At 53.5% G+C, this 23,696-nt stretch overlaps 1 protein-coding gene across 8 annotated transcripts in view; it reads right to left on the bottom strand.

Annotated features, from left to right (window-relative positions):
• Window positions 1-20,405, bottom strand: part of RANBP3 (RAN binding protein 3) — a 52,221-nt gene extending 31,816 nt beyond the window's left edge. For 2 of the 8 annotated variants that reach the window (XM_036884790.2, XM_036884820.2), the window contains exons 1-3: window positions 20,294-20,346; window positions 19,192-19,419; window positions 2,417-2,472 (exon numbers count right to left, since the gene is read on the bottom strand). In XM_036884790.2, the coding sequence (XP_036740685.2) occupies window positions 2,417-2,472; window positions 19,192-19,303 (168 nt within the window). In that variant the 5' untranslated portion in view covers window positions 19,304-19,419; window positions 20,294-20,346. Of the gene's footprint in view, window positions 1-2,416; window positions 2,473-19,191; window positions 19,420-20,293 lie in introns of all 8 variants that reach the window. The other 6 variants (XM_036884804.2, XM_036884828.2, XM_057489751.1 and 3 more) reach the window with 5 other exon arrangements.
• Between the last annotated feature and the right edge of the window lie 3,291 nt (window positions 20,406-23,696).

The following is a 23,696-nucleotide window of genomic DNA, read 5'->3' as shown; positions in this document are numbered from 1 at the left end:
AACTTCACATTTCCCTGTATGGCCCCGGAAGATGACTGGTTAGCCAGAGACGGGTAAGATTCCTCAAGGGAGGAACAACCTAAGACAGGCACAGTCGCAGGGGGGTCATCAGGTGAGAAACTGGGGATCAACAGAGGTGAGGCTTAGAACCTCACCCCCCCTGTTCTGAGAGAAATCTTCTGCATATGTGGATGTTTTATTGCCCTTGTCTAGCTTGGATTAACACATAGTCTACAGGCACACACCTGATCATCTACATTTGCTCTCTTACAACACTAAACTATGTTTTCTACCTTTATGTTGTATCTACCTACCACTTCAGCATCTTATTAAAAATAATAAAGAGAGAAATGTGGTATCCACATATAAATCAAGTATAAAAATCAAATGTGTATTCATATTTGAACTGTTTATAGTTCATAATGCATGAGCAAAACCAAAAGTTTCTGTGATGACTGCCCTTGTACTGTTCACCATGTAACTTATTCACTATGTAAGAATTTGTTCTCCATGTAAGAACTTGTTCGTTATGCTTCAGAAGATTGGAGACTGACGAAAATTAGGCTTGGGGTGGATTAATGATTGTGCATTGAGCAGTGACTCCCCTATACAGAATTTTATTGTTGTTAACAACCATTTGATCAATAAATATGAGAGATGCCCTAACAACAACAACCAAGAAAAAGTACACACTTCCAATTGTAAAATAAATAAGCAACCGGGATGTAATGTATAGCATAAGGAATATAGTCAAAATATTGTAACAACTTGGTATGGTGATAGCTGGTACTTAGAATTATCATGTATATAAATGTTGAATCACTGTGTTGTACACCTGAAACTAATGTAATGTAATACTGTGTGTCAACTACCCTTCAATAAAAAATAATTATCTAAAAAAAAAAAAAAAAAAAGAAAATCTTGCTTTCAGGGAAAACCCAAGAGAAGTGACTTCCTTGTCTAAAACAGAAATCAAACACATCCATTTCTCAAAGCTAGAGGAAATGCATCAGCCCCATCCCCCTCCCAAAGGATAAATGATGAAAACGCACATAGTTACACTGGACTGGTCAGGGCCCAAGGGAGGCGAGATGGCAAAGGCTGACGTACCTTGAAAATACCACCTGGAAAACTGAAACAAAATGGGAAGAATGCTTCCTTGGGTTTTGTGATAGTTTCTTCAGTCAAAGAACTGACAAAGGGAAATTTAATGTGCGAACGAACAGCGTGGGAGACAAGCCCTGGCTAACACAGAAGGCACCCTGCTGGCAGGAGGGGTGTGTGGGGAGGTTAAGTGCCACCTCTCCCTCCCACCCCTTCCACACTCCCCTTCCCGCCTCCGCACGCGAATGTTGCCTAGGAAAGTTTGGCCACCCAGGAAAAGGAGTCTGGCCTCTCTTCTCAGACCGAGGGACGGGGGCTCTGCGAGTAGAAGCTGGGTTGCCAAGTCCCAACCTGACAGAGCAGAAGTCCCCAGCCTGAGCCAGCCACCCTGCCAGGGGACTGGGGATCAGCAGAGCACCTCGCCTGTGGACCAGGAGCCCTGAGCCCATGAGATTCTCAAATTCTGTTCTTATCAAAAAGATGTAGAAAGATTTAAGAACACACCAAATCTGAGCAGCACTCTGGTCCCTCTGAAATCTTGCAACTGTTACTCAGTTCCACAGGCTGCCCTGGGGCACGGGTGCGGAGGGGCCACCATTTTTTTGGACAAACGGGGAGACCTCATACGAGCTTGGCAGGCACTGCCACAGAACATCAACCAGCTGTGGACACAACCCCAACCTTCCACACGCAGTTGTTGGACAGGGATATACTCCAGTAATGGCTTCCAGGTAGACGACACATGGTGTCGAAAGCACTGCTGTGTGGCTGGGCCTCCGACAGGCTGGGAGCCCATCACCGTGAACCAGGCAAGGCATTTCCAACAGCCGTGCAGTCAAGAATTTAAAACCCAAGAGGAGAAGCGACCTGACAAAGGTAGACTGTAAACACATGAAGCAAACCAACTAATAATCATTCTGAACGCATTAATGCCAGCTTGGCTGGAGCCAAAAAATCCCCCTAAAATCTAAGGCCCTGTTTCCCCCCTTAGCCACCACTGTTCTCTCTTTCTCCCTCCCTCCTTCTCTCCCTTCCCCACTTCCTTCCACCTTTGTCTACAACTAGTTTTCCTCATGTACAGGAGCATGTTTAAAATAAAGCATCAGGAATTCAAAAACAGCTTCCCGCCACTGTTTTTAAAGCAGGGCCTCCGAGTTCTGTCCACACAGGTCCATCCTGACCTGTTGCCACGGTGACCTACAGCCACGGACCATCCTCCCAGCTCAGTGTGGAGGCTTGAAAGGCTGGGGGAGCCTCGGGGAGGAGGAAACAGGCGGAGCGACTGCTGGAGAGGGAACACAGTGGCCCTTACCTTTTGTCCTTTATCCTTCTGAAACACAAAGACGGGCGGAGCGATGGCAGGCTTTTCTGCAAAAAGAAAAATTGGTTTTTTTCCCCCCAACACTACATTCATACAGTAAATAAGTTAAAGACAAAAAACAAGCCCACATAAAACTATAAACTCCAAGGAACATCAAGTCACTTAGAAAACAAGTTTCCGATGTGGGGGGGTGGGTGTGTTCAGCTGGTGAAACCCCGCCACTTCACAGCAGGACAGGTGCACTTTTCCCTGTGTGTGTATTATACATTAACAAAAAGGTTTCTACACTCCATGTCAGCGGTCAAAGGAGTGTGCAAGCTGCAGGGAGTTGAGGTGGCCATTATTCAGTGCCACCAACTGTGGCCTTGCAGAGATGCGGTGCAGAGATGTCAGATCTTAACGTGGCATCTCCGGAATTTCAAGTGTTGGAGACTTTAGTTCTTCATTATTATGTTTTCCAAATTTGCAGGTCAGGTGGGGCAGGGGGTGGCGAGTGTGCCATCTCCACCCACACGCTCACACTCTGGAGAGCTCACCTTGGCCAAGCCCCCAGGTTCTACCTGGATCACTGAGTGAGTATCCATTAAAAACAGAAAGAATTCACAGAGTTGTGAGAAGTCTGACAGCCTGCCATGCACAGCTGCTGCTAAAGGAAGACACCCTTTGGGACACTATGTCACGGGCCAGGACCAGGGCCATGCCGCCAGCTGTTTGCAGGCAGCACCATCTGTCTCCCAGCCAGGGGTGGCCAAGTCCACAGCCGCCTGCCACTTGTCCCCATGGCCAGCCAGGGGGCCACAACTCTGCGGAGGCAGGGCGCCTGCCTCATCAATGGCTGCGGGCCCCGGGAGCAGTCCTGAGCGCTGCAGTGTGCCCAGGGCCCCTTCAGCAGTCGAGGCCCTGGGGACCGAGAGTGAGGGCAGAGGTGGCTGTGACCTGCTCTCCCAGGCAGGCTGCTATGCAGAGGGGCGCTGTTCGCAATCGTGGCGGCACACACGTGGGGAGCTGGTCAGAGCGTCAGGGAAACGGTCCTGGGAAGAGGTGGCCGTGCTGAAGTCCAAGGGGAAGAGCCCGGAAGCCCAAGGACGGCTGAGGCCATACTGAGGCATGCAAAGCAGTGGGGGCAGCGCGGTGACTGGGGAGACGATGTGGGGAGGCAGGTTGGGAGGACAGCTACCACCCCCAAAACGAGGACTGGGCAACAGCCCAGCGACGCCTACTATCCCCGCAGTGTGCTCACGGAGGCCAGGCCACCCCGAGCCTGACCCAGTGCCACAGTCTTCAGCATGCGCAGACGGCGAACACCAGGGTGAATACCACAGGCTACCAGAGAGGGGTGGGGGTGCTGGAGAGCCACCAAGGGGGCTCCATATGCTGCCCAGGCAGCCACCTTGGAAGAATGAATGCATGCACACACCTAATACCAGGCGACAATGACAGGAAGGGGATGCTGCAAGGACGTTGCAAGGACGTGGCGGGCAGCAGCAGCTTGTCCCACCACACCCACAGGGATCCCAGACACCCTTTCCCCCAACAGCCCAACATCTGGGGCTGAGGTCTGGCCTGGCCTAGCTCCTGCACTTGACTCTCGGGCAGCAGCAAGGGGCCCAGGCGCACAGGAAGGAGCTAGGGTTTGGCCATCCCTGCCTCCTAATCTCCCATTTTCTTTGGGGACTCACTCACCCCGCTTCATGGTTCACATGGAGCCCGGCCGTGGTGTGCTTGGCTCCAGGGGACACTGGGCATCCAGGGCTTTTACTGGAGCTCCTGGGAAGGGGGCACGCTCTCTGCTGGAGCTGGGGGAGAGCCCCAGGGCTGCGAGCCAATCCAGCTGGAAGCAGAGCTCAGGTGGCGGGAGCTGAATCCAGCCCCAGCCCTAGACTTTTTAGTTCTGCCAACAAAACGGCTGATTTTTGCTGAGACTTAAACGCACTATACTCTCTACAAGGAGCCTGGCCTGGCAGGGAAGCCAAGTCACCTCCTGCCTCTTCACGCCATGCTGCCTGGGAGCTCAAGGTCCGTCTCCCCACTATCGCATCAGCTCCAAGATGTGGGGACTCTGCCTTGTCTGCTTGCTGTCCTGTGGTCCAAGAAGAGCGCTGGCGCTGACAGGGAGGGGCAGGGGCAGCGGAGGAAAGGGTGCAGGGCTGGTGGGGATGGACCAGAGAGGAGGGGCCTGTGGATGGCGAGGTGCACCTTCTGGAGCGGGGGCTATGCCGCCCTCCAGGCAGGCACACGGGAGGGCTAGCCACAGGGACTGACTGCTTGTGTGTCTCTGGGCAGGTCAGGGCCATGTGACAGGGGACAGGCGGGAGCTGGAAGGGTTCCATTTGGCAGGGGAACAACTCTGCACTGTATCTGGGCATGGTGTGGAACAGACTTGGGGGTCCAAGATCTGAAAGCAGCCACCCAAAGAACCAGACGCTGGTGAGATCCCAGCAGGTCCTAGACCGCCTGGTCCCCACCGCGTCTATTCAGACCTTCCTGTACTCTGCCTCTCACCCCTGGAGGCAGGTCTCCGCAGAGCAGCCCGAGCACTAGTGTGAAGGCCCATTACTGGGGCCCCCAGCAGCCCCCCCAAGCACGCTGCTGGACTTCTGGCTGGCTTAGTCCCTCTGCCTAGAGCCCATTCTCACCTTCTCCTCTGAGGCCAACACTCACTCAGGTACAGAGAGGGTCTCCTTCCAGAAGCAGAGGCCACCTGTCAGGGAGGCTGAGATGGCGGGCACAGCATCCAAAACAGCCCTGTGCCTCAGCCTGTCACCTGGTACATGCCATGAAGAGTCATCCAATACAGGTTTGAACTGAAACCCCCGTGCACTTCACTGGCTGCTGTGCAATCACACAAACACTTATGAAGCCCTTATCGTTGGCAAGGCACTACAGAAAAAACGGAATGGGAAGGCGGGGGCAGAAACCTGCAGGGTACAACCTGTGATTAAGAGGGAGGAGTGTTTGCATGTGTGGCCTGGAGCCAGCGGCCGTTATTTGAGTATCTGTTCGCTGGGCCTCTGCTGTGTTCACGCTGTATCCTCAGAGCTGCACATGGAAGAGAGGTGACACGCAGTCACAGAACGAATGAAACACTGTAAGCCCAGGGCTAGGGAAGATTACAATACAACCATGAACTTCAGTCGGTTCTCTGCCCCAAACACCCAAGTCGCCCACATTTAATTTCCGCTCATCTCCCATAGGATCCAAAACCCACCAACTGCAAATTAGTACTGACGTGACCATCGACAACTGACACACACACCCCATTGCAAGCAGGACTGCCCTGTGCTTACCAGAATGGCCTTGGCTTGGTTTCTTAACTGCTCGAGCGCCCGACCCCCCAAACACTGCCTCTGGTCGTGTCACCAGAACGCAGCACCTGTTCAGCTAGCTGAAGCCCAAGTTTGGGGGATGAGCAGGGGATGGGCAGGGAGGCTCTGTTCCCTGCTGGGGTTCCCAGCATAGCCTCTCTGTCACACGTGAGGGGAAAACCACCACCAGAGATTTCGAGAGATACAGGCCACCACGAAGGCCTCAAATAGGCCAATGTTAATCAAGGCAGACTATCCAGCGCTGGGTCTGTCGGCCGGGTGTTTTTGGTTTCGTTTTGCTGTGTTCCCGCAAACGCTCCCTCATCACGTGAGTGTGTGAACAGGCAGCCGGCCTGGAGCACTGACTGCACATGTCAGCACGGTAAGGGCTAAGATACTCACAGTGAAGAAGCTTGGCTCCCCACATTCCCTGAAGTTATTTGACCAGGAAACCTCTCCTCCTTATCCCCTCCCTGTGACGAGGCCCAAGAGCTGTGTTCTGTGGGTGACTGTGGCCGACACTGGTGGGATTCAGAGCCCAAGGGGTCTCCAATGACGGCCCTGCCTCTGGGTGGCACAGGCTCTGCTGTCTGAGGCGTGGGAGGGGGCTTGGCCTCATTGCAGCTCTCCACGCGCTGCCCCAAGTCCGAGGTGGCTGCTGCTACACCTGAACCCCCCTGGGCTCCTCCCCCACTCAGCTTGCTCAGCCCATGCGCCCCATGTGACCCCAGATGTCACTCACAGACCCAGCCAGGGCAAGTCCCCCACCGCCCCCAACCCTCCAGGCAAGGGGTGCGGGTTGCCAACCAGAAGCTGAAAGGAGTGAGTCCCCAGTGATATCCTGACCCTGCTCCCCCTCCTGGTCCCCACCACCAACTACCCAAACGTGAGGTTCAGCTGCAAAGCTGGACAGCCCAGCTACAATCCCCGAGGGCAGGCACTGCATCCTGGCTCTGGTCTTGGCAGGCCTGGTGATGCTGCCAAGCACAGACAGCCAAGCCTGGGCTTAGAAAAATTGCAATTTTGCTCTCGTTCCAAACCTCTGCCCAGTGTCTGAGCCCTCAGCCTGTCCTAGCGGGACCCTGCTCCCCAGAGCACTGCTGAGTGGCCGTGACTGTCAGGGTGCTCCACCCGACCCAGCCGAGCCTGGGAACTGCCCCTCAGCCGTACCTCTCGCTATGTCCATAGATGAATCATAGCATTCATTCGGCAGCTACATCCTTCAGTGACTCCACGCATCTGCGTGCCCATGGTGCACCAGGCACCATGCTGGCTCTAGGGTGTGGTGATGACAGGTCCCCTGCCTGCCAGGAGGCAGACTTTAGTTGAATGTTACAACACAGGAGAAGCACAGAAGGGACTCAGAGTGCAGAGCTGGGGCTCCCAAACTGGTGAGGCTGCAGGAAAGGTCTGGATCAGGGTGGGCTTCTTGGAGGAAGCACTGACTAAGAAGGACAGCAGCATTTAGCCAGGCGACTGAGATAGGGGAGGATGAGGAGGCAGAAAGCAAGGAGCACCTGTTGTGGACCTGGTCCTTTGCTAATGCTTGCAACACACCAGCTGACTGCTCGAGGAGAGCCAGGAACACAGACCACCCGGCCCGGGGTAAGGGGAGCAGAAACCGCCACCCCTCCCTTCACTGGGTCTGAGGTCTGCACATTCACACCTGCATGGTCTTGCACAGAAGCTTCTGGAAGGTAAGCACCAACCACACTCAGGCAGTTCCTTTCTTGAAGAGCCAAAGACGGCTCCAAAGAAGGCAGGGGTCCTTGAGATGTAGGCTCCCTTCTGACCAGTGCAGGTCTCTGGGCAGGGAGGGGACCCCAAGGAGGTGGGCACTTCTAAAGCAAACACTACTAACCTGGGGCCTTGGGACAAAGGAAGCCCACACACGTCTTGGGTGCATCTACGGGACTTCCTAAAAGGCCCACCTTGAAGCCATGTCCATAACTGGGGGTATGATGTCCCTGTCGGGGGTGGGGGGCGGTAAACTGCCTCCTCAAACAGTGGGTAAGGAGGGAGGGGGAGGGGGAAGGCGTTCAGCAGCTCCACACTGGAGAATGGAAACAGGGTGCTCGCCAATAGCGCCCCACAGGTGGGCCAGGAACCAGAACTAAAGGGGCCTGCCCAGAGACGGACCGACTGGTGGCAAAACTCTTAAAACAAAATGACTTACGTGTCTATTTCAGAGGCAGCAAGGAACAGGGATGGAGGGCGGTGCTGCCCGGGTGACCCGCGCGAGGCCAGTCTAAGAAGGATGAAGAGCCCTTTGGGGCCGGGAGGGTGGTGGCAGCTGCCCTGGTGCGAGGAAAGTGGGTGGAGTCCCTGCTATACGCAAGAGAAGGACAGCAGCAGGGCACTGGCCTGGCCCCCAGGAGTGGTCCCAGCGTAGGAGAGCGTACGTCCCAGCCCATCAGGGGAAAAGCGGCCCTGGGATCCCTCTGAGACTTCTCCCAGCCTCTGCCACGTCATTCCCAGCAAGGATACTCCCAAACGGTGTTTCCCAAACCCTGGATGGGTTCATACACGGGCCAGCAGCCGCTGAGGGTGTACCTATGGGCTGGGCAGGTGCTGAGCACTTTATCCACATCATCTGCCTGAATCTTCACAACCACCTGAGGAGGTGGGTGATCCCAACACCTGCATTTTACAGGAAAAGAAATGGAGACTCAGAGAGGGGGAGTGGCTTGTCCAGGGTAGGGCCAGGTCACCAGCCACACCTGAGCTAAGCAGCTTGTCCACCCACCACAAGTGCCAGGGGAGCAGCTACGACCCCAGCTGGCTTCCTCCCAGCTTTTCTGCTCAGGTGGGCCTTGGGGCTAAGAAAGACACTCTTTTCTTCTGCAGTAATATCAGGAATAAAGCAGCTGCCCATGAACATTCCAGATAAACATCTATGGAAGGGTGCAAAGGGAACTAGAGGGTGAGTGATGAGCTCTGGAACAGGCCTGAGGCTTTCAGCAGGTCATGTGAGCATCTGCCACAGACTAGTGAGCAATGGAGCCAAAGGCAGATTCCCAGAGTCCCCAGGGAGAGGGCCACCAGCAAGCATGGCCCACGGCACACGCTCCACAGTGAAACTCGCTGCACCATCTTCCTCTGTCGAGTGCTAACCACGCAACGCTCTGCAGACACATCCAGGGTCTAAGCTGGAAACACACGCATTCTGAACACCCCCCACCCCCTTCACATCAACAGGCTTCCTTCATGCTGGGGAGGGAGTAATGTTAACAAACATTAGGAGCACGCCTGCCCTGCAACAAGCTCTGGCACTGCCCTATGGCTGTCATTAACCTTTGTCTGCAAAGATGTGAAACTAAACAGAAGAAAACATGCAGACCTAGGGACCGCGCAGAGAAGGGGATCTGGAGTACCTTTGCCTGTTCTGTTTATTTCTCCTAAATGAGGACTCGACCACATGCCAGGGAACGGCCCCCATCTAGAAAGCCATTTGGAATTCTTAACAAAAATGTCAGTGGAGTACTTGTGTAAAATAAGCTTTAATCCTGGGCTGATGTGTCTTAATCTTCCTATCCGCACAAAAAATCTGGAAAGCATCTTGCCAACACAAATAACTGCTAATACGCAGCAACACTTTAATCCTGTGACACTACCTCAACCCTCGAGTCATTTCTCTTCTCAGGAATGATTACAAACACTTCTGCACAGCAACATAGAGGTGAGTTCGTCACCAACGTGTCAACTCTATTGGTTGACTAATTCTTAGGTGAAGAACGGGGCCGAGCTCCGCGGCACTGCTGCTGCTGCTGGGTGACGCCTCGATGGCTCTCTGCGCACATGCTCAGGGGACACCAAGCCCAGCTGGTGGAGGTGATGACCCCTTGGTACTTTTTCTGCTCCTCGAACATATTTCTCCTTAGGCAACTGCAGCTGGTTGCATGGAGATCATAGGGGTACAGTTTTGGAGGTGATGGTAACTTTATGCGCTTCTTTCTGGAATGTTCTTCACCCTGACGTTAACCTCACCCATGAAAAGCCAAGCCACTTTTCAGCGCTCTCGTCTTACCACTGGGCCCCTGTCCTTCTAACAAGAGTGGGAACAGGTAACTCACTTTTGCTCCACGGGCCTTTACTCAACCCTGAGGTAGGTGCTTTACACACAGCTTCAGTTAATGTCATTGCATCCGCATGCAATTTTATTTATCATCTGCAATGTGCAAATCCTGAAACAAGACTGAGAGGCCGTGGAAGACGGCGCCTTGCCTGAAGTCACAAAGCTGCTAAGTGACAGAGGTAGGACCAGAACCCCAGCCTGACTTCCAGCAGGTGCTTTCAGTCCCCCAAAATCCCCCTGGGGCCAGGGTGAATTCTGCCTTCACTTCTACCCGTATCGGCCCTGCAAGCAAACCCTACCCCACCCGCCCAGATACTAAGCTGCAGGGGCAGAACCTGTATTTTGGGTACCACTGTGCCTTGAACCAAAGAGAAACCCCATAAACCTACTATATAATCACAAAAAGTTGGCAACTTTGCCTAAAATGATGGGAGAAATCCAGGGAGCCAGCTTTGATGACCCTTTCCTATTCTGCCACTAGATGGTGCGATACCAGCGCAGCTGAGGTGAAATTAAAGTGGCTTGAAGACTGGGGGAAAGTTCCTGTGAAGACATGGGAAACCCCCTCACAGGAAGGAACTCTAAGGACCACAGAACTTCTGCTGTGGCAGCAGGCAGGCACGGAGGAAATGCAGGTAGGCGGGCACTGGTTTTTGCATTCAAATTGACCTCATTCACTTGTGGCTGGGATCCTGGGTGAGTGAACTCACTGTCTCCAATGGCCCGACAGGGAAGGTCCTGCACCTTGGCATCTTCAGGAAGGATTGATGAAATGACGCAAAGGGCTTAGGAACACAACACAAAACCACTCTGGCATTATTACTATTATAATTATACCCAGAAAACTGCAAAGACATTGATGCCACCTTTGAACAGCCCCCAGACTCCCAACAATGACAAACGCTGTGCAGCGTGGCCCCTTCCAAGAGCTGCCTGGACACAGAAACATGCAGTCACTCAGTATCCCTCAACCCTCCAAGGCAGAGGTAAACACAAGGGTGAGATCTGCTGGGCGGCCACTGGCCAAGCCCTCCTCACAGCAATGCGATTTGCTGAGCACCTACCCTGTGTCAGGCGCTGCGCTTGGCACTGGACACGGGAACGAGGGTGGACAAGGCCACAGCCTTTAGCGGGAAAGGAAAACAAAGCAACACCCAGATGCGTGCAGAGAACAAGATCACTCTGGAGCTGGGTGCTGTAGGGAGGATAAAGAAGGGGTGGGAAAGTGACTGGGAGAGGGGAAGTGGGTGAGGGGCTGGGTGCAGCCTGAGGTGTCCTGTGAACCTGACAGAGGAGCAGCCAGATGGAGTACACCAGGCAGAAGGAACCCCGAGTCTGGAAGTCCTAAGGAGAGAGAGAGGTGGGGAGTGTCCCACAGGGGAGGTGGGAAGCGAAGCTGGGGAGAGGTGCCCTGGGGAGAAGCCTGGATGTACCCAGTCTAAAGTGAGGCCGGTGGAGGTCAATCCTGGGAGGGACCCACTGGCTTGTGTTTGTAAAAGATCCCCTGGCAGTGGTCCCCATGCAATTCTCCCCATTTTTGTGTGCTGGGAAAGTTTTGTAATAAAATGGTGGGGAAGATCATCCTGGGAGGGGGGAGGACACCAGATCTCAGGGAGGTGGGGACAGACGCAAGGGCCAGTGAGGGCCTTCAGAAGTCATCCAGGTGGAGTGGCAGTGACGGTGGTGGCTCAGGCTGGTCCCGTGGCCTTGGAGACGGTGCAAAGTGGATGGAGTCTGGGTATTTTGGAGACAGAAACTACTGGTGCCTCAGCTATGGGAGGACTGAGGGGACTGTAGTGAGGCCGTGACAGTGCACTGAGCTCACGCAGGCGCAGATGCCGTCAGCTAAAATAACTCGCTCCTCTGGCAGTAAGACTCCACAAGCAGGGCACCCCCTCGAATGGCACCAATGACAACAGGCACAGCCCTGGACTCCAGGATGCTGGCGGCCTCCACCATCAATGACACAACACATGCTTTCTCCTCCAAGCACAGGTGGCCTGTCTCTTGCTCTCACCACCTGAGAAAGCCAAACCCTCAGCAACTGTTCTTCCTACCCTGCTCTGCTGTCACAGGGCAACACTGGCATTCATTCTGGGTCAAGAAAGCCCCAAAAGTCAGTGTGGCAAACCTGGGGGAGTTTACTAAGCAACGGCATTTAAAACTTACTGCACGAGGCAATACCTACCTCCTAAATACACTCGTGGGGTGATTACTCCCATCTCTGCAGTGTCATATTCCTCTATGCGAGTGACAGCGAACAGTACCCTATACAGGTCAGTTTTCTGAAGGGGACAAGTGCCCATTCATCAATGCTACTGCCGCACAGAGAGAATGGGCATGGGCCCCCAGACCCAACGGCTGGGGCAGGCACACTGGCACTGCTGACTTCCTGCTTCTACCACCTTGGGCTTCCGCCCCCAGGAAATGGAATGGCCCCGACCCAGAGCACCGCCGAAGGTCCTTTCCAGCTCTGACATTCCATCAGGTCCTCACTTTGGGGTTGAGACCATGCTGAAGACCAAGGAAAATACTGTCCCTGTTCACCTGGAATATGAAGTCTTGACACCCACTTAGCTGCCAAAGACCAAGGAGGATGGGAGGGTAAACCTCAACTCTGGTTGGTGTCTGATGAGGGATGGCTTTACTTGGTCTCACAACCCAGTGGTTCTCACTCAGAGGTGATGCAGCCCCTGGGGACACTGGGCAGTATCTGAAGACGTTTGCTTATTACAACGTGAGGACATACTAATGGCACCTAGTCGGGGGAGACCAGGATGCTGACCACCAGCCTACAATGCACAGGAAGGTCCCCAAAGCACAAAGAATGGTCTAACCCCACAGGTTAACTGTGCTGAGGCTGAGAAACCTTGCAACAGTTATATGGAAAAAGACTGAGTTGGATCACCAAGTCACCTTACATGCCAAAGCGAACTCTCAGTGGATCAGACACTACAAGCCAGGTGGCCCCTGGCTCCCAGGAGTCCCCTCCTCTCTCCCTCCCACTCAGTGTGTGGGTTTAAATGTGGGTAGCATCCTGGGACTTTGGTAGATCAGATGATTATTATGAACAGTCTCTTGGCGGGGGGTGTCAATGGAATTCTCTAACCAGGGGGTCTCAAACGGGGCTATCTGCCCCTGAGGGGGCACCTGGCAATGTCTGGAGACATTTCTCCTTGTCATGACCAGGGGTGGGTGGTGCCACTGCATGATGAAGATGGAGGCCAGGGACACTGCTACACATCCCACACTGTACACGACAGCACCCAACAGCCCCCTCGGCAACGTTGAGGTGGGGAAACTGGGGGAGACCCCAGAAGGTGCTTTTCCTCTGCCCAGGCACACAGGCAAAGAGCAGTCCCTGACATGAACCCACGTGTGCCAGAGGGTCGGTGACCTGACACACGCTCTCTCCCGCGGTGGCCCTCAGCGCCACTGCCGTCGTTCCCATTCTCCAGGTACGGGACTGAAGTCAAACAACTGGCCTTGCTCCTGGGCAAGCGAGCAGTGGAGGTGAGGCACAAGTCCGGGGTGCTTGGTCCAAGCTCCTGCAACCCTTCTGCAAGCTGCCAACTGGGGCCCACTGGTTAGTCCTGGTTTAAAATGCCCCCAGAGCTGGAGAGATGGAGAGCTGCCCACAGAACTCAGGACAGGCCCCACTCGGGCCCTTTCCACAGGGCTCCCTGGCCACATGCCAGCATTTCTTGGACTGTTTGGTCTCAGGCCCCCTTCCACAGTCTGTAAACCACTGAAGGTCTCCAAGAGGTTTTGCAACGTAATCCACGGCTACTGATGCCTACCTTCCATATTAGAAATCAGAACTCAGAGAACGGCATAGGAGCGGTTAACTAATTAGCTTAAAGTAACAGCCAACAAAGGTTTACCTAAATAATTTTATGAAAAACAACTATTTTCGAAACAAAAACAACTAGTGAGAGGAGTGGCGCTATTTCACACTTTGACAAATCTCACGTCGGGCTGAATGGAACACAGCTGGAGGCCCTTATCTGCTTCTGCAGACCGTCTGCTGCCAAACCACACCACTGCCACCTCGGGGACACTCCGCTGTCCATTCATAGGGGCAGGAGGGTGAGAGGGGCAAATGGTGTCTTTATACTTAGATGAAAATGGTTTTGAACTCGCAGCCCCTTGAAAAGAATCTGGGGACTCCCAGGGGCCCTGCCACTCACTGCCCTCTAAGACCCATGCCCCATGGAGTCTTAACATTCAGGAGCTGAGTCGTGAATTAATTACAGACCATCGGGAGCTCTATCCTGAGGTTTGTGCTAAACCTAAAGAGCGTCTGAGTGTGGAGACTGCCACGTCTAAGAGGCGGTGCAATGGGGCTGCAACCCAAAGGCCAACCGAGGTCAGGCAGGCACCGGAAGAGAAGCGGGCCAGGTCCCAACACCTCGGCAGGGACCGTGGCATCCGGGAGGCACTTGGTCTGCCTCAAGGGTGGCCACGGCTCCTGGGGCCTCACAAATCGTTACTGTGCAGGAACACACGCCAAGGCTGGTTCCTGTTTTTTTAAGACAAGTCAGAAATCTGGATTATTTCTTGCCCTGAAATCGCGGAGTTCGCAAGTGTTAGCTTCTAATTAGAAACAAAGAAAAACCAAAAGGAGCCAAGTTAAACATGTCTGCTTGCCCCTTAATTTAGCTTGCAACTTGTGTCTGTGGTTTTCGACTTTGACTTCATGTCATGAAACATCTGTGGAGCTTTTAAAAACTACAGACCCTGGACCTCCTGTACCATGGCTGATGGTGTGGCCCACACATCAGTTTTTATTTTCCGCAACAAGTTCGTGGGACAAGCATGAAGCACAATCAGGGCTGCGATTCACGGCAAGCCTATGCAATATATAAAGCACGACTGTGGACGATGAAGCAGACTGTGGACACACAGGGACTTTGCTCAGTGGCTCTATCCTATGTGGCTTTCCACCGAGCAGTGCAGGGGCACACCCTACACCACTTCATGGGACCATAGGAAGGTCACTGTGCACACATGTAGAAAACAAATCCCCTTCAAATGAAACAAAGAACTCCAGGGGTCACCACCACAAGATCCAGAGCAGGTAATGACGCAAATCCATCTGCCTCCTGAGGGCTGCAAAGTACCATGGAGAGCTACCAAGGTGGGCCAAGTCGGCCCCCACCTCCACGGCCCACTGCCTTCCTCACGCAGTTTTCATTACACGAGTAAACGCCCTCCTAAGAGCCCCGAAATGCATCCTTCTGCTCCCCAAAGGGCCCTACTCTCCCACCTACCCCGGCCTATTCTCTGTGCCTGAACTCACTCACTAGGCCAGAATTCAACTGGTACCTAAAATGTCCCTCTCGCCATTCCTAAACACTGTCCCTCTTCCAAACACTGTTCTAAGCTCACCAGCTGGAAACGCACCTCCTTCTCATGGCCTCCACTCATTCGAACTCCCTTCAGTAAGAACACACATGGTTCTGACCTGCCCTGATACCCAGTGAATGCACACAGTAACCAGACTGCTTGGGTAGAGGGCTGAAGACATGGTTGAAAAGTTTTGCAAAACACACATGGATCCTTGCTGGGCTGTGCATGCACAGGGTGGAAACCCGAGCCACAGTGTAAAGCAAGTTGTGAAGTTCTTCTGTCTATACCCAGAATTCTGGGCAAAACTTAAGTTTTCTTCAAAGTTTATACAGAGTTTGCAAGCTCCTGAGTTAACATGATCCCCTGTTCCTAGACACCAGCCCCAATTACCATGGGGCCCCATCTACTACTGATTCAAGAGGCACTGGAGAGCTGAACACACACATTCTCATCTCTGGGCATATCCCAGAGTTAATGTTTATCGTAACTTCATGAAAAGTTTTAAAACAGTTGTTTCTCACCTATCCTGAAAATTAAATTTAGGGCAGAGGAACAGGACAAGTGAGAATCTACTGATTTGAGGACTTCAACCGAGTTGTAGCTCATCAATAAAAATTCAGTTGCATCTTCTTCTCACAGGGGTTAGGTTTTAAGGCAACGACAGGGGTGCACACTGAGAAAAGCCCAATGGCCCTTGAAAATTTGCAGCAACACATGGTCAGGCTAGATCAGCTGTTCTCAGCTGGGGGCAATGCTGCCCCCACCCCAGCCCCCACCAGGGGACTCTGGGCAATGTAGGCAGATCTTTTGGTTGGCATGTCTGGGGAGGGGAGATGGTGTTACTGACATCTACTGGGAAGCAGTGGGGGAAGCTGACCAACATGTTACAATGTACGGGGCAGCCCCACAAGGGATTCCCTTGTTCCAAATACTTGCAGAGCTGAGGCCAAGAAGCTCTGGCCTAGATGATCCTTCCATGGAAAGCAAGAAACACGTCAGGAGGATGCCACCCTGACTCTGCTGGCCTCCCACTCTGAGCTCACTCCGGGGTGTCTCATTCAGTGGCTAGACTCCCCTGCACTATTCAGACTTGTTTCTTGCTCTCTTTGCAGAGCACCTAATCTAAATGTGTATGTAAGTAAAAATCGTCTATGTAATAAAAACAGCTGCCCTTTGCTGACTGTTTATTCCTGTGTGTGGAGATAGGTGCTAAATAATTTATGTTCATTAATTTATCCACTGCTCACAGCAACCATAAGATAGATGACTGTCCTCCCTCCCATTTTACTGGTGAGAAAACCGAGGCTCAAAAGAGTCAAATATCTGTCCAAAGTCACTCAGAGAGCATACAGCAGAGTCAAAGCACAAACCAGGTTCTCTGTAAGGCAAAGCCATGCCCCGTTGTCACTCATCAGTTCATACCAGTGGATCTCACGGGGTGGCGTGGGGAGGGATGGGAACAGCGATTCTCTCCACCCCCTGCCCCAGCACATTTGGCAATGTCTGAATGCATTTTTGGTTGTGATGACCCCTGGGGGAGAGGGCAGGGCAGCGGGTGCTGCTGGCATCTAGGGGTGCGCTCAGGGATGCTGTTACGTTGCAAAACATCCTAAAGGCATAGGATTGCTCCCACAAGAGAGCCATCTGGCCTGAGACATCAGAGGGCCAAAGCTGGGAGTCCTGCCTTACACCGTGGCTCGGGTTTCCACCCTGTGCATGCACAGCCCACAAGGATCCGTGTGTGTGCGGTATCTTTTAATGCTGAGATCTAGAACCCAGGCCATGATTTCCCATAGCTCATATACACTTTGCTCAGCCTCTTCCCACTCTTTACCTTTACTAGGGACAAAACACTGCTTTCAAATCCTAACGTTCATCTACAATGAGGCGTAACTCTAGAGGTAGGCTGATATAAGGAGTTTGGGATGTATCAATAGCAAAATGCTAAGCGAAACAGAATGTCCCTGGACACAAGTGTAAAACACACCCATCACACTCTCTCTCTCTCTCTCTCTCTCTCTCTCTCTCGGGAGAAAAGCATTCCAACTGGACTTTAAAAGTAATGGACTACAGGACGGCTAAGAAAGGGCTGTGGGAGCTGCTGCCACCATCCCTGAAGAGCCCACCCTGGCAACGAGGACTGACAAGGTGCTGAATTGGATGAAGAATTGGAAACACTTCTTTGAACAAGGGAACAGCACACCTAGCCTATCTACTTAAGCAGGTGGTTCTCAACCCCGGCTACAGAGCAGAATCGCATGTGTTATTTTCTCACTGCATGAAAGCCCAGGGCCCATCCAAAACTTCACAGGATCAGAATAAGTGGGGTGTGGGGACTGAGCGTTTGTGGCGTTAAGGAAGCTCCCCGGGCGATTCTGGTGCCCAGCCCAGGTGGGCAGCCACTGCCTCAGACTCACGCAGAAGTGGTGATGGCCCAGAGAAGAGTGACAGAGGGGCTGGGTGTGAGGATGGGCCAGCTTAGAATCTCAGTCTGGAAGGACTAAAGCCATGAGGGTGTTTAGTTTAAACAGCAGGAGGTCCAGAAAGCACAGTATGGGGCAGTCCCTGAAGCTACACGGGCAAGGGAGCCCTCATCTGCACGGTGGATAAGGAACCGAACTTCCAAGCAGGCTGTACAAGCCAAAAATAGACACAGAGTCAAGAAACATGTAAGACCAATGAAAGGATGGCAGGGATATGGAAGCCTTGGTGTCCCAAGGACAACCATGACAGAAGTAGCGTCAGAGGCCAAGCTCTAGTGAGTGCGGCATTTATCAGGCAAAAACCTTTAAGTGTCAAACAGTCCATTTCTCTTTTTGACAGCTCTCCTGTCAGAACATATGCTAGAAATGGTATCTCTGGAAAACAGGGGTCCGTGATTTTCCCTTTGTGCGTCTACCTCATGGTGAGTGCCCTTGCTGATGAATTCATTCATTCATTTGCTCATTCGACACACGGTTCCTGGAGGCCCACTCTGTGCCAGGGACTGTCTTAGACTTGGGATCCATCAGTGATCATGACGGATAAAAAGCCCTGCCCTCTTGGAGCTTATGTTCTAGCGGAGGGGCAGACAGACAAGCAAACCCCGCACGCTGGGCGGTGATAAGTGCTGTGAGGTAAGATAAGGAAGGGTACGGGGATAGGGAACACGGACACAAACCCAAACAGGTGACCAGAGAAGTCCTCAGTAACAAAGTAGCAGCTAAGTGAGAACCTGATGGGGCGCAGGAGCGAGCTCTGGGCCATCTGGGGAAGACCTTCAGGCAGAGGAACCGGAGGTCCCAAAGCATAGAGGGAGTGGAGAGGCCACTAGGGGGACCCTGAGGGAGGAAGAGTGGTTGGGGCAGAGGAGCCGGGGAGGGGGAGGAGGGGAGGAGAGGAGGGGAGGGCCCGGGGCTTGTCGGGGCCACTCTGGTTTCTGCACTGAGACTCGGGGAAGGGTGGAACGGAGGCCGGGGCAGTGGCGGTGTTGGTGGTGAGAGGTGGTCAGACATACATTTAAGGTACAAGGGACAGGATCTGCTGTGGCAGACGAGGGGAGAGTAGTAACGGGTGACTTCAAGACTTTTGGCCTGAGCAATCTGAAGGAAGGGTTTGCATTTACTACAAGGGGAGAAGGCCGATGGACAGGCAGGTTCTGGGGGAAAAGGCAGGGACTTTGTCTGATTGGCCTATGAGACATCCAGATGGAGATGCTCATGCTCAGGGTCATGCTGCATAGCTGAGTCTTGCGTTCAAGAATGGGCTGAACACATAAATGCAGAGTGCGTAGTACTGATTCCCATTTGCCCGGTCCTCTTCTGCTTTTAACCAGGTCTTACGAGCTGGAACATGCCAACCCTCACGCTCCCTTTATCCTCTTTATCTTACGGAGGAGATGCCACGTACAATGGTCCAGAGTTGGGGGCGGGGGCTCTGCAGCCAGACTGCCTGGATTCACTCCTGCTCCTTACGGGCTGGGTGACCCTTCGGAGGGGCAACTGAAGCACGCTCGGTGTGCTCGCCAGGAGAACGGGGCTAAGGGCACCACCTACCTCGTGGAGCTTTTGGGAGGAGTGCGGTGACCCGAGACAACACGGGTCCAGACTTTGAACAGCACGTGGTACCGTCCCAAAGGCTCCGCCAGGGTGGGCGCCTCGCTCTCATCACGCACGCACTCCTGCGGCTCTAGGTGGAAGCCTCGGGCCACCCGTCCGACAGCAGGGAGCGTGGTGTGGGGGGTCAGGGCCAGACAGGGGGCCAGCCTGCCTGCGGTCGTGCACCTGGAAACGGAGGGAGCTAAAAATAGGCCTCGGAAGTCCTGACGCTACGGCGACATCAACACCACGGTTGATTCAAGCCGACACCAGCCTCACCGAGTGCTTTTTCTGGGGGGATTCGGAACCATAACGTTGTCAAAAACGCTCAGGTGGGATGTCAGCGCTCCACGGGGGAGGGGGCCGCACAGTCTCCGTCTCCTCCTCCCTCTGGAAGCGCAGCCAAAAAAAGGGGCAAAGCGCAGCCAGGGCTTTCAGCGGCCCCCCATCCTGAGGCCGGGCCTGAAGAGGGGAGACGAGGCGCGACTCTCGGGCCGCCACCAAGGACCCGGAGGAACTGGCGGGAATTGGGGGGCCGAGTAGCGGTGAGGTGGGGGTGGACACGGCCCGGCCGTCGTCCACCGTCGAGGGCGGGCACCCCATAGCATGAGGGGCGGGCCGGTTCGGCGGCCAGACGGGCGAAGGGGCGGCCCTGGTCCCCGGGAACGAGGGGGCGGGGAGGGAGCGCGGGACGACCGGCCCCCGACCAGGCCCGGTGATCTATTTACATCGGAGGCCGAGGTGCTGAGGCCGCGCCTCCCGCCCCTCCAGCTCCCGGCCTGGCCCGCTAGGCGGAAGGCCCGCTAGGTGGCGGCCCCAAGACCCCCGGACCCTCGGGCCGGACGGTGGCAAGGCCGGGGCTGCCGGGAGTGATGGGCCGGGCCGGGGAGTCCGGCCGGAGGGGACGCAATGGGGGGCGGCGGCGGGGCCCGCTGGGCCGCTATCCCGAAGCAGACGGGCCCCCCGCACTCCGGGGTGCTCACCCTCGGGCCTGGGGCCCCTGGGCCTCCCGCCGCCCGCCCCCCGGCCGCCAGCTGGCCCCCAACGGCACCTCCCCTACCTTCGTTCGCCAGGTCCGCCATTTTACTTCCTTAAGCCCTCCCACAAGGCCCCGCGCCGGCCCGGGCTTGCCGGCTTTCTGCCAGAAACTCCCGCGCGTGCGCACTCCATAAACCGACTCCGAGCGAGGCAGACAGGTCGCGCCTGCGCGCTGAGCCCAGCGCGGCGTCTTGCCCCGGATCGCGGACTCGGCGGGGGGGCCAGGCTCCCAACACGCGCCTGCGTACTAACCGCCCCCGCCTCTCGTTCCCGCCGACCGAGGGGGGCGTGGACAGGGCGGGGCCCATGCGCCGCGGGCCTGGCGCGCGTCCCGAGCAACGCGTGAGCGAAACCTCAGTGAGGCTGCGTGCAGTGGGCTGGCCCTTGGCGTACCCGCCGGGCGCTCGTTTCCCCATGTGTCCCGTCGTTTCCTAGCCTCCTGGGTACTGTCTCTACGGCCCTCATTCACCTAATGGGCTGAACGACCCTCGAGGCTGGGAGGAGGTCGTACACACTGGACTCGACTCACCTGCTGCGCATCTCGGCCCAGCCTCCGAGCCCTGAGCCTCCTCTCCGCAGTACAGCCTTGACCCAGCGGTTGTCACCAGCCCGGCTGTCCCGAACCTGGGCTGGTCGGTCCCCATCTCTCCCCTGGAAGACGGGATGGCCTTCCTGTCTGCTCTCCTTCCTTCATAATATTCTGTAGCAGAGGAATCTTTTGTTTATCCTATCTATCAGGAGCCCTTAACGCTTCCAAAAGGGTTTCTGCTAGGCTTGGGATAAATACTAACTCTCTTATTCAGGCTTACCGAGCCACCCTGCGCCCCTTGCTCAATGCACCTCAACCGTACAGGTCTTTGTGACTTTGAAGCACATCAAACTCCTTCCGGCCTCAGGATCTTTGCACTGGCTGATCCCTCTGCTTGGGACTTAGTGCCCATGTCTCCTTGGTTCCCCCCTTGTCCAGTATGATCTAGATGAGGAGGTCCTATGGCCCGTGGGCCACATCTGGCTTGTGAGCTGAGAATGGTTTTTACATTCTTAACTAGTTGTGGGGAAAAAAATGAAAAGAACACTATCCCATGACAGGTGAAAAATCATAAGACATTTAAATTTCAGTGTCTGTAAGTAATTTTTATTTGAAAACAGCCACACTTACTCAATTACGTATTGTCGATGGCTGCTTTCCGTCTGCAACAGCAGAGCTGAACCCTTTTAACAGAGACTGGACAATGGCACATAAAGTAATTTCTACTTGGGTCTTAATAGAAAAAGTTTGCCAACTCCTGATCTAGGACGTATGTGTTTACATGTTTGTCCTATACGTCTCTGTACAACTGATGGGGTTGTGGGAAATGTTGAACTGCTTCTCTGGGGGAGAATGTGTGTGTGTCTGTCTTGTGTGCGTCTATGTGTACATATGTGTGCCTGTGTGTATAGTTTATTGCAAAATTTACTATTTCCCCATCATTTTCTTAAGCCTAAAAGACAATTAATAAAGCAATACATGGAGCTCTGGATTGTAGTGCTGATTTTTTCTTTTTTTGGTGTAAATACTTCAACCATGGTAGATTTCAAGCTACTAAGGTGTCATTAACTGCAGAGTTGGGAAGAAAGAGCACTAGGGTTCTACTACTCTGTCAGTATCCCCAAATCAGCAGCATCAACATCACCTGAAAGCTTGTTAGAAATACATAATCCTAGGCCCCCTCCCAGACCTGAATGGGAATCCACGCCCAGGGGCTTCCCATGCATGTGAGATCTTGAGAACTGTTCATGGTTGTTTTTTTTGTGTGTGATGTGTTATTTTTAATTTTTGTATTTATTTATTTATTTTGTTTTTGTGTTCAGGGGCTTTTAAATGGAATTTTTATTTGTTTTTGAGCCTGGGGTTTATTTAATACTATTACAAATTTCCTCAACTTTATTTAAATAGACACCTTGATTCTGCTGCCCCAAACTCGGCCACCAGGCCCCAGGCACAAACGACCTTGAGTTAGAACTTCTCCAGGTGTAGCTGGGATATCAGTGGTGGACGATCGTGGGGTTTGTCCAGGCTGTCTGGTCTCCAGCAGTGTGTAGACTTGGGTTTTCTCATTTCTAGCTCATTGGTTTCATTACGTTCATATTTCATTATGCGTAACTGCTCTTGGGTAGGCCTTGGCCATTGCCGTATCTCTGAACCCTCTGACTTCTAATGAAACATGATACTCTATTTGCCTTTTTTGGTTTAAATTTACTTAACAGAGACTGTATCACATTTAGAAAGGAAAACCACTAAGCCACGAATAGGAGGTAATTGTAAAAATAAGCAGGAAAACAAAACAAGGTGTTTAAATTCTGGGGAGACACTGTTGCCTGCGAAGGTGCTGAGCCCATGCCTGCTTTTTCTTTGATGTAAAGAGAGACTAGCCAAGTTTTAGAGGGGTATTAGAGGCGTATTATCACTTCACTGGAACTGTCTCCATGACACGATGAGAAAGAGCGACCAAGAATCAAAAGCAGGCTGGATCTAATCATGTGATCCGGTGTCACTTGATGCCATGTCTACATGTCTCCTAAAGTCATTTCAGACACCACATTCATCCCACGTGTTGGACAACTGCCAGAAACATGTCATCACTTGCTAAATATAGTCCAGTTGCGGTTTTTCAAGGGACGTTGAGAGATGCTGAACCCATCAGCCTAACAAGCGAACTAAATTTCCATTGGTTTCAAAATTCCCGTCATGGTGCTGATGGCTGCCAACACGATGCCCCTGGGGCCTTCCTTTGCTCCCTTTTTTCTCCCTAACAGATGAACTTAGTCAACGCTCGTTTATTAAACGAATATTTGTGGAGCACTTACAGTGGTGGTTTTAAGGTATGGCGCCCAATTCTTTTGACCCTCTTCCTGTGAAGCCATGAGGGTCTGTTCCCTTGCCTTGAAGGGGGTGGGGTGGGCCTGCTACTGGCTGATGAATAGATAAGCAGCGGAAGTGACGCTATGTAACTTACAAGGCCAGGTCCCAACAGAGACAGAGGAGGCAACTTCCCTCTGCTTTGCAGCCACCATGTGCAGAAGTTCGACTGTCCTGAGGTTGTCATGCTGTGAGGAAGCGGAAACAGAGACCACTTGGCAAAGCCCTGAGAGAGATCTGCCTAGCCTGGCCCTTCCTGTTCTTCACCCACAGAAACCTTGTATGATAAATCAAATGATGGTTGCTGTTATAAGCCACGAACTTGGGGAATATGAGCTAGGCAGCACTGTCTATCCCCCACACCTGCTCTGTGCATCAGGCCCTGTTCATATTTGCTGTGCAGCAATGAATATCCATGCACCTACTTGGCAGTGGGCGCTAGGCAGGATGCTGGGGCCCAGGATAAACCAGGCAGACCCTGCCTTCATGGGGCTTTGTGTTATTTTGTGAGGAGACTGACAAGAGA

Source organism: Manis pentadactyla, chromosome 12, assembly GCF_030020395.1.
Source record: "Manis pentadactyla isolate mManPen7 chromosome 12, mManPen7.hap1, whole genome shotgun sequence".
In the NCBI taxonomy this organism is placed as follows: Eukaryota; Metazoa; Chordata; class Mammalia; order Pholidota; family Manidae; genus Manis; species Manis pentadactyla.
The sequence above is the reverse complement of the archived record's forward strand: the minus strand, read 5'-3'. Positions and strand labels throughout refer to the sequence as shown.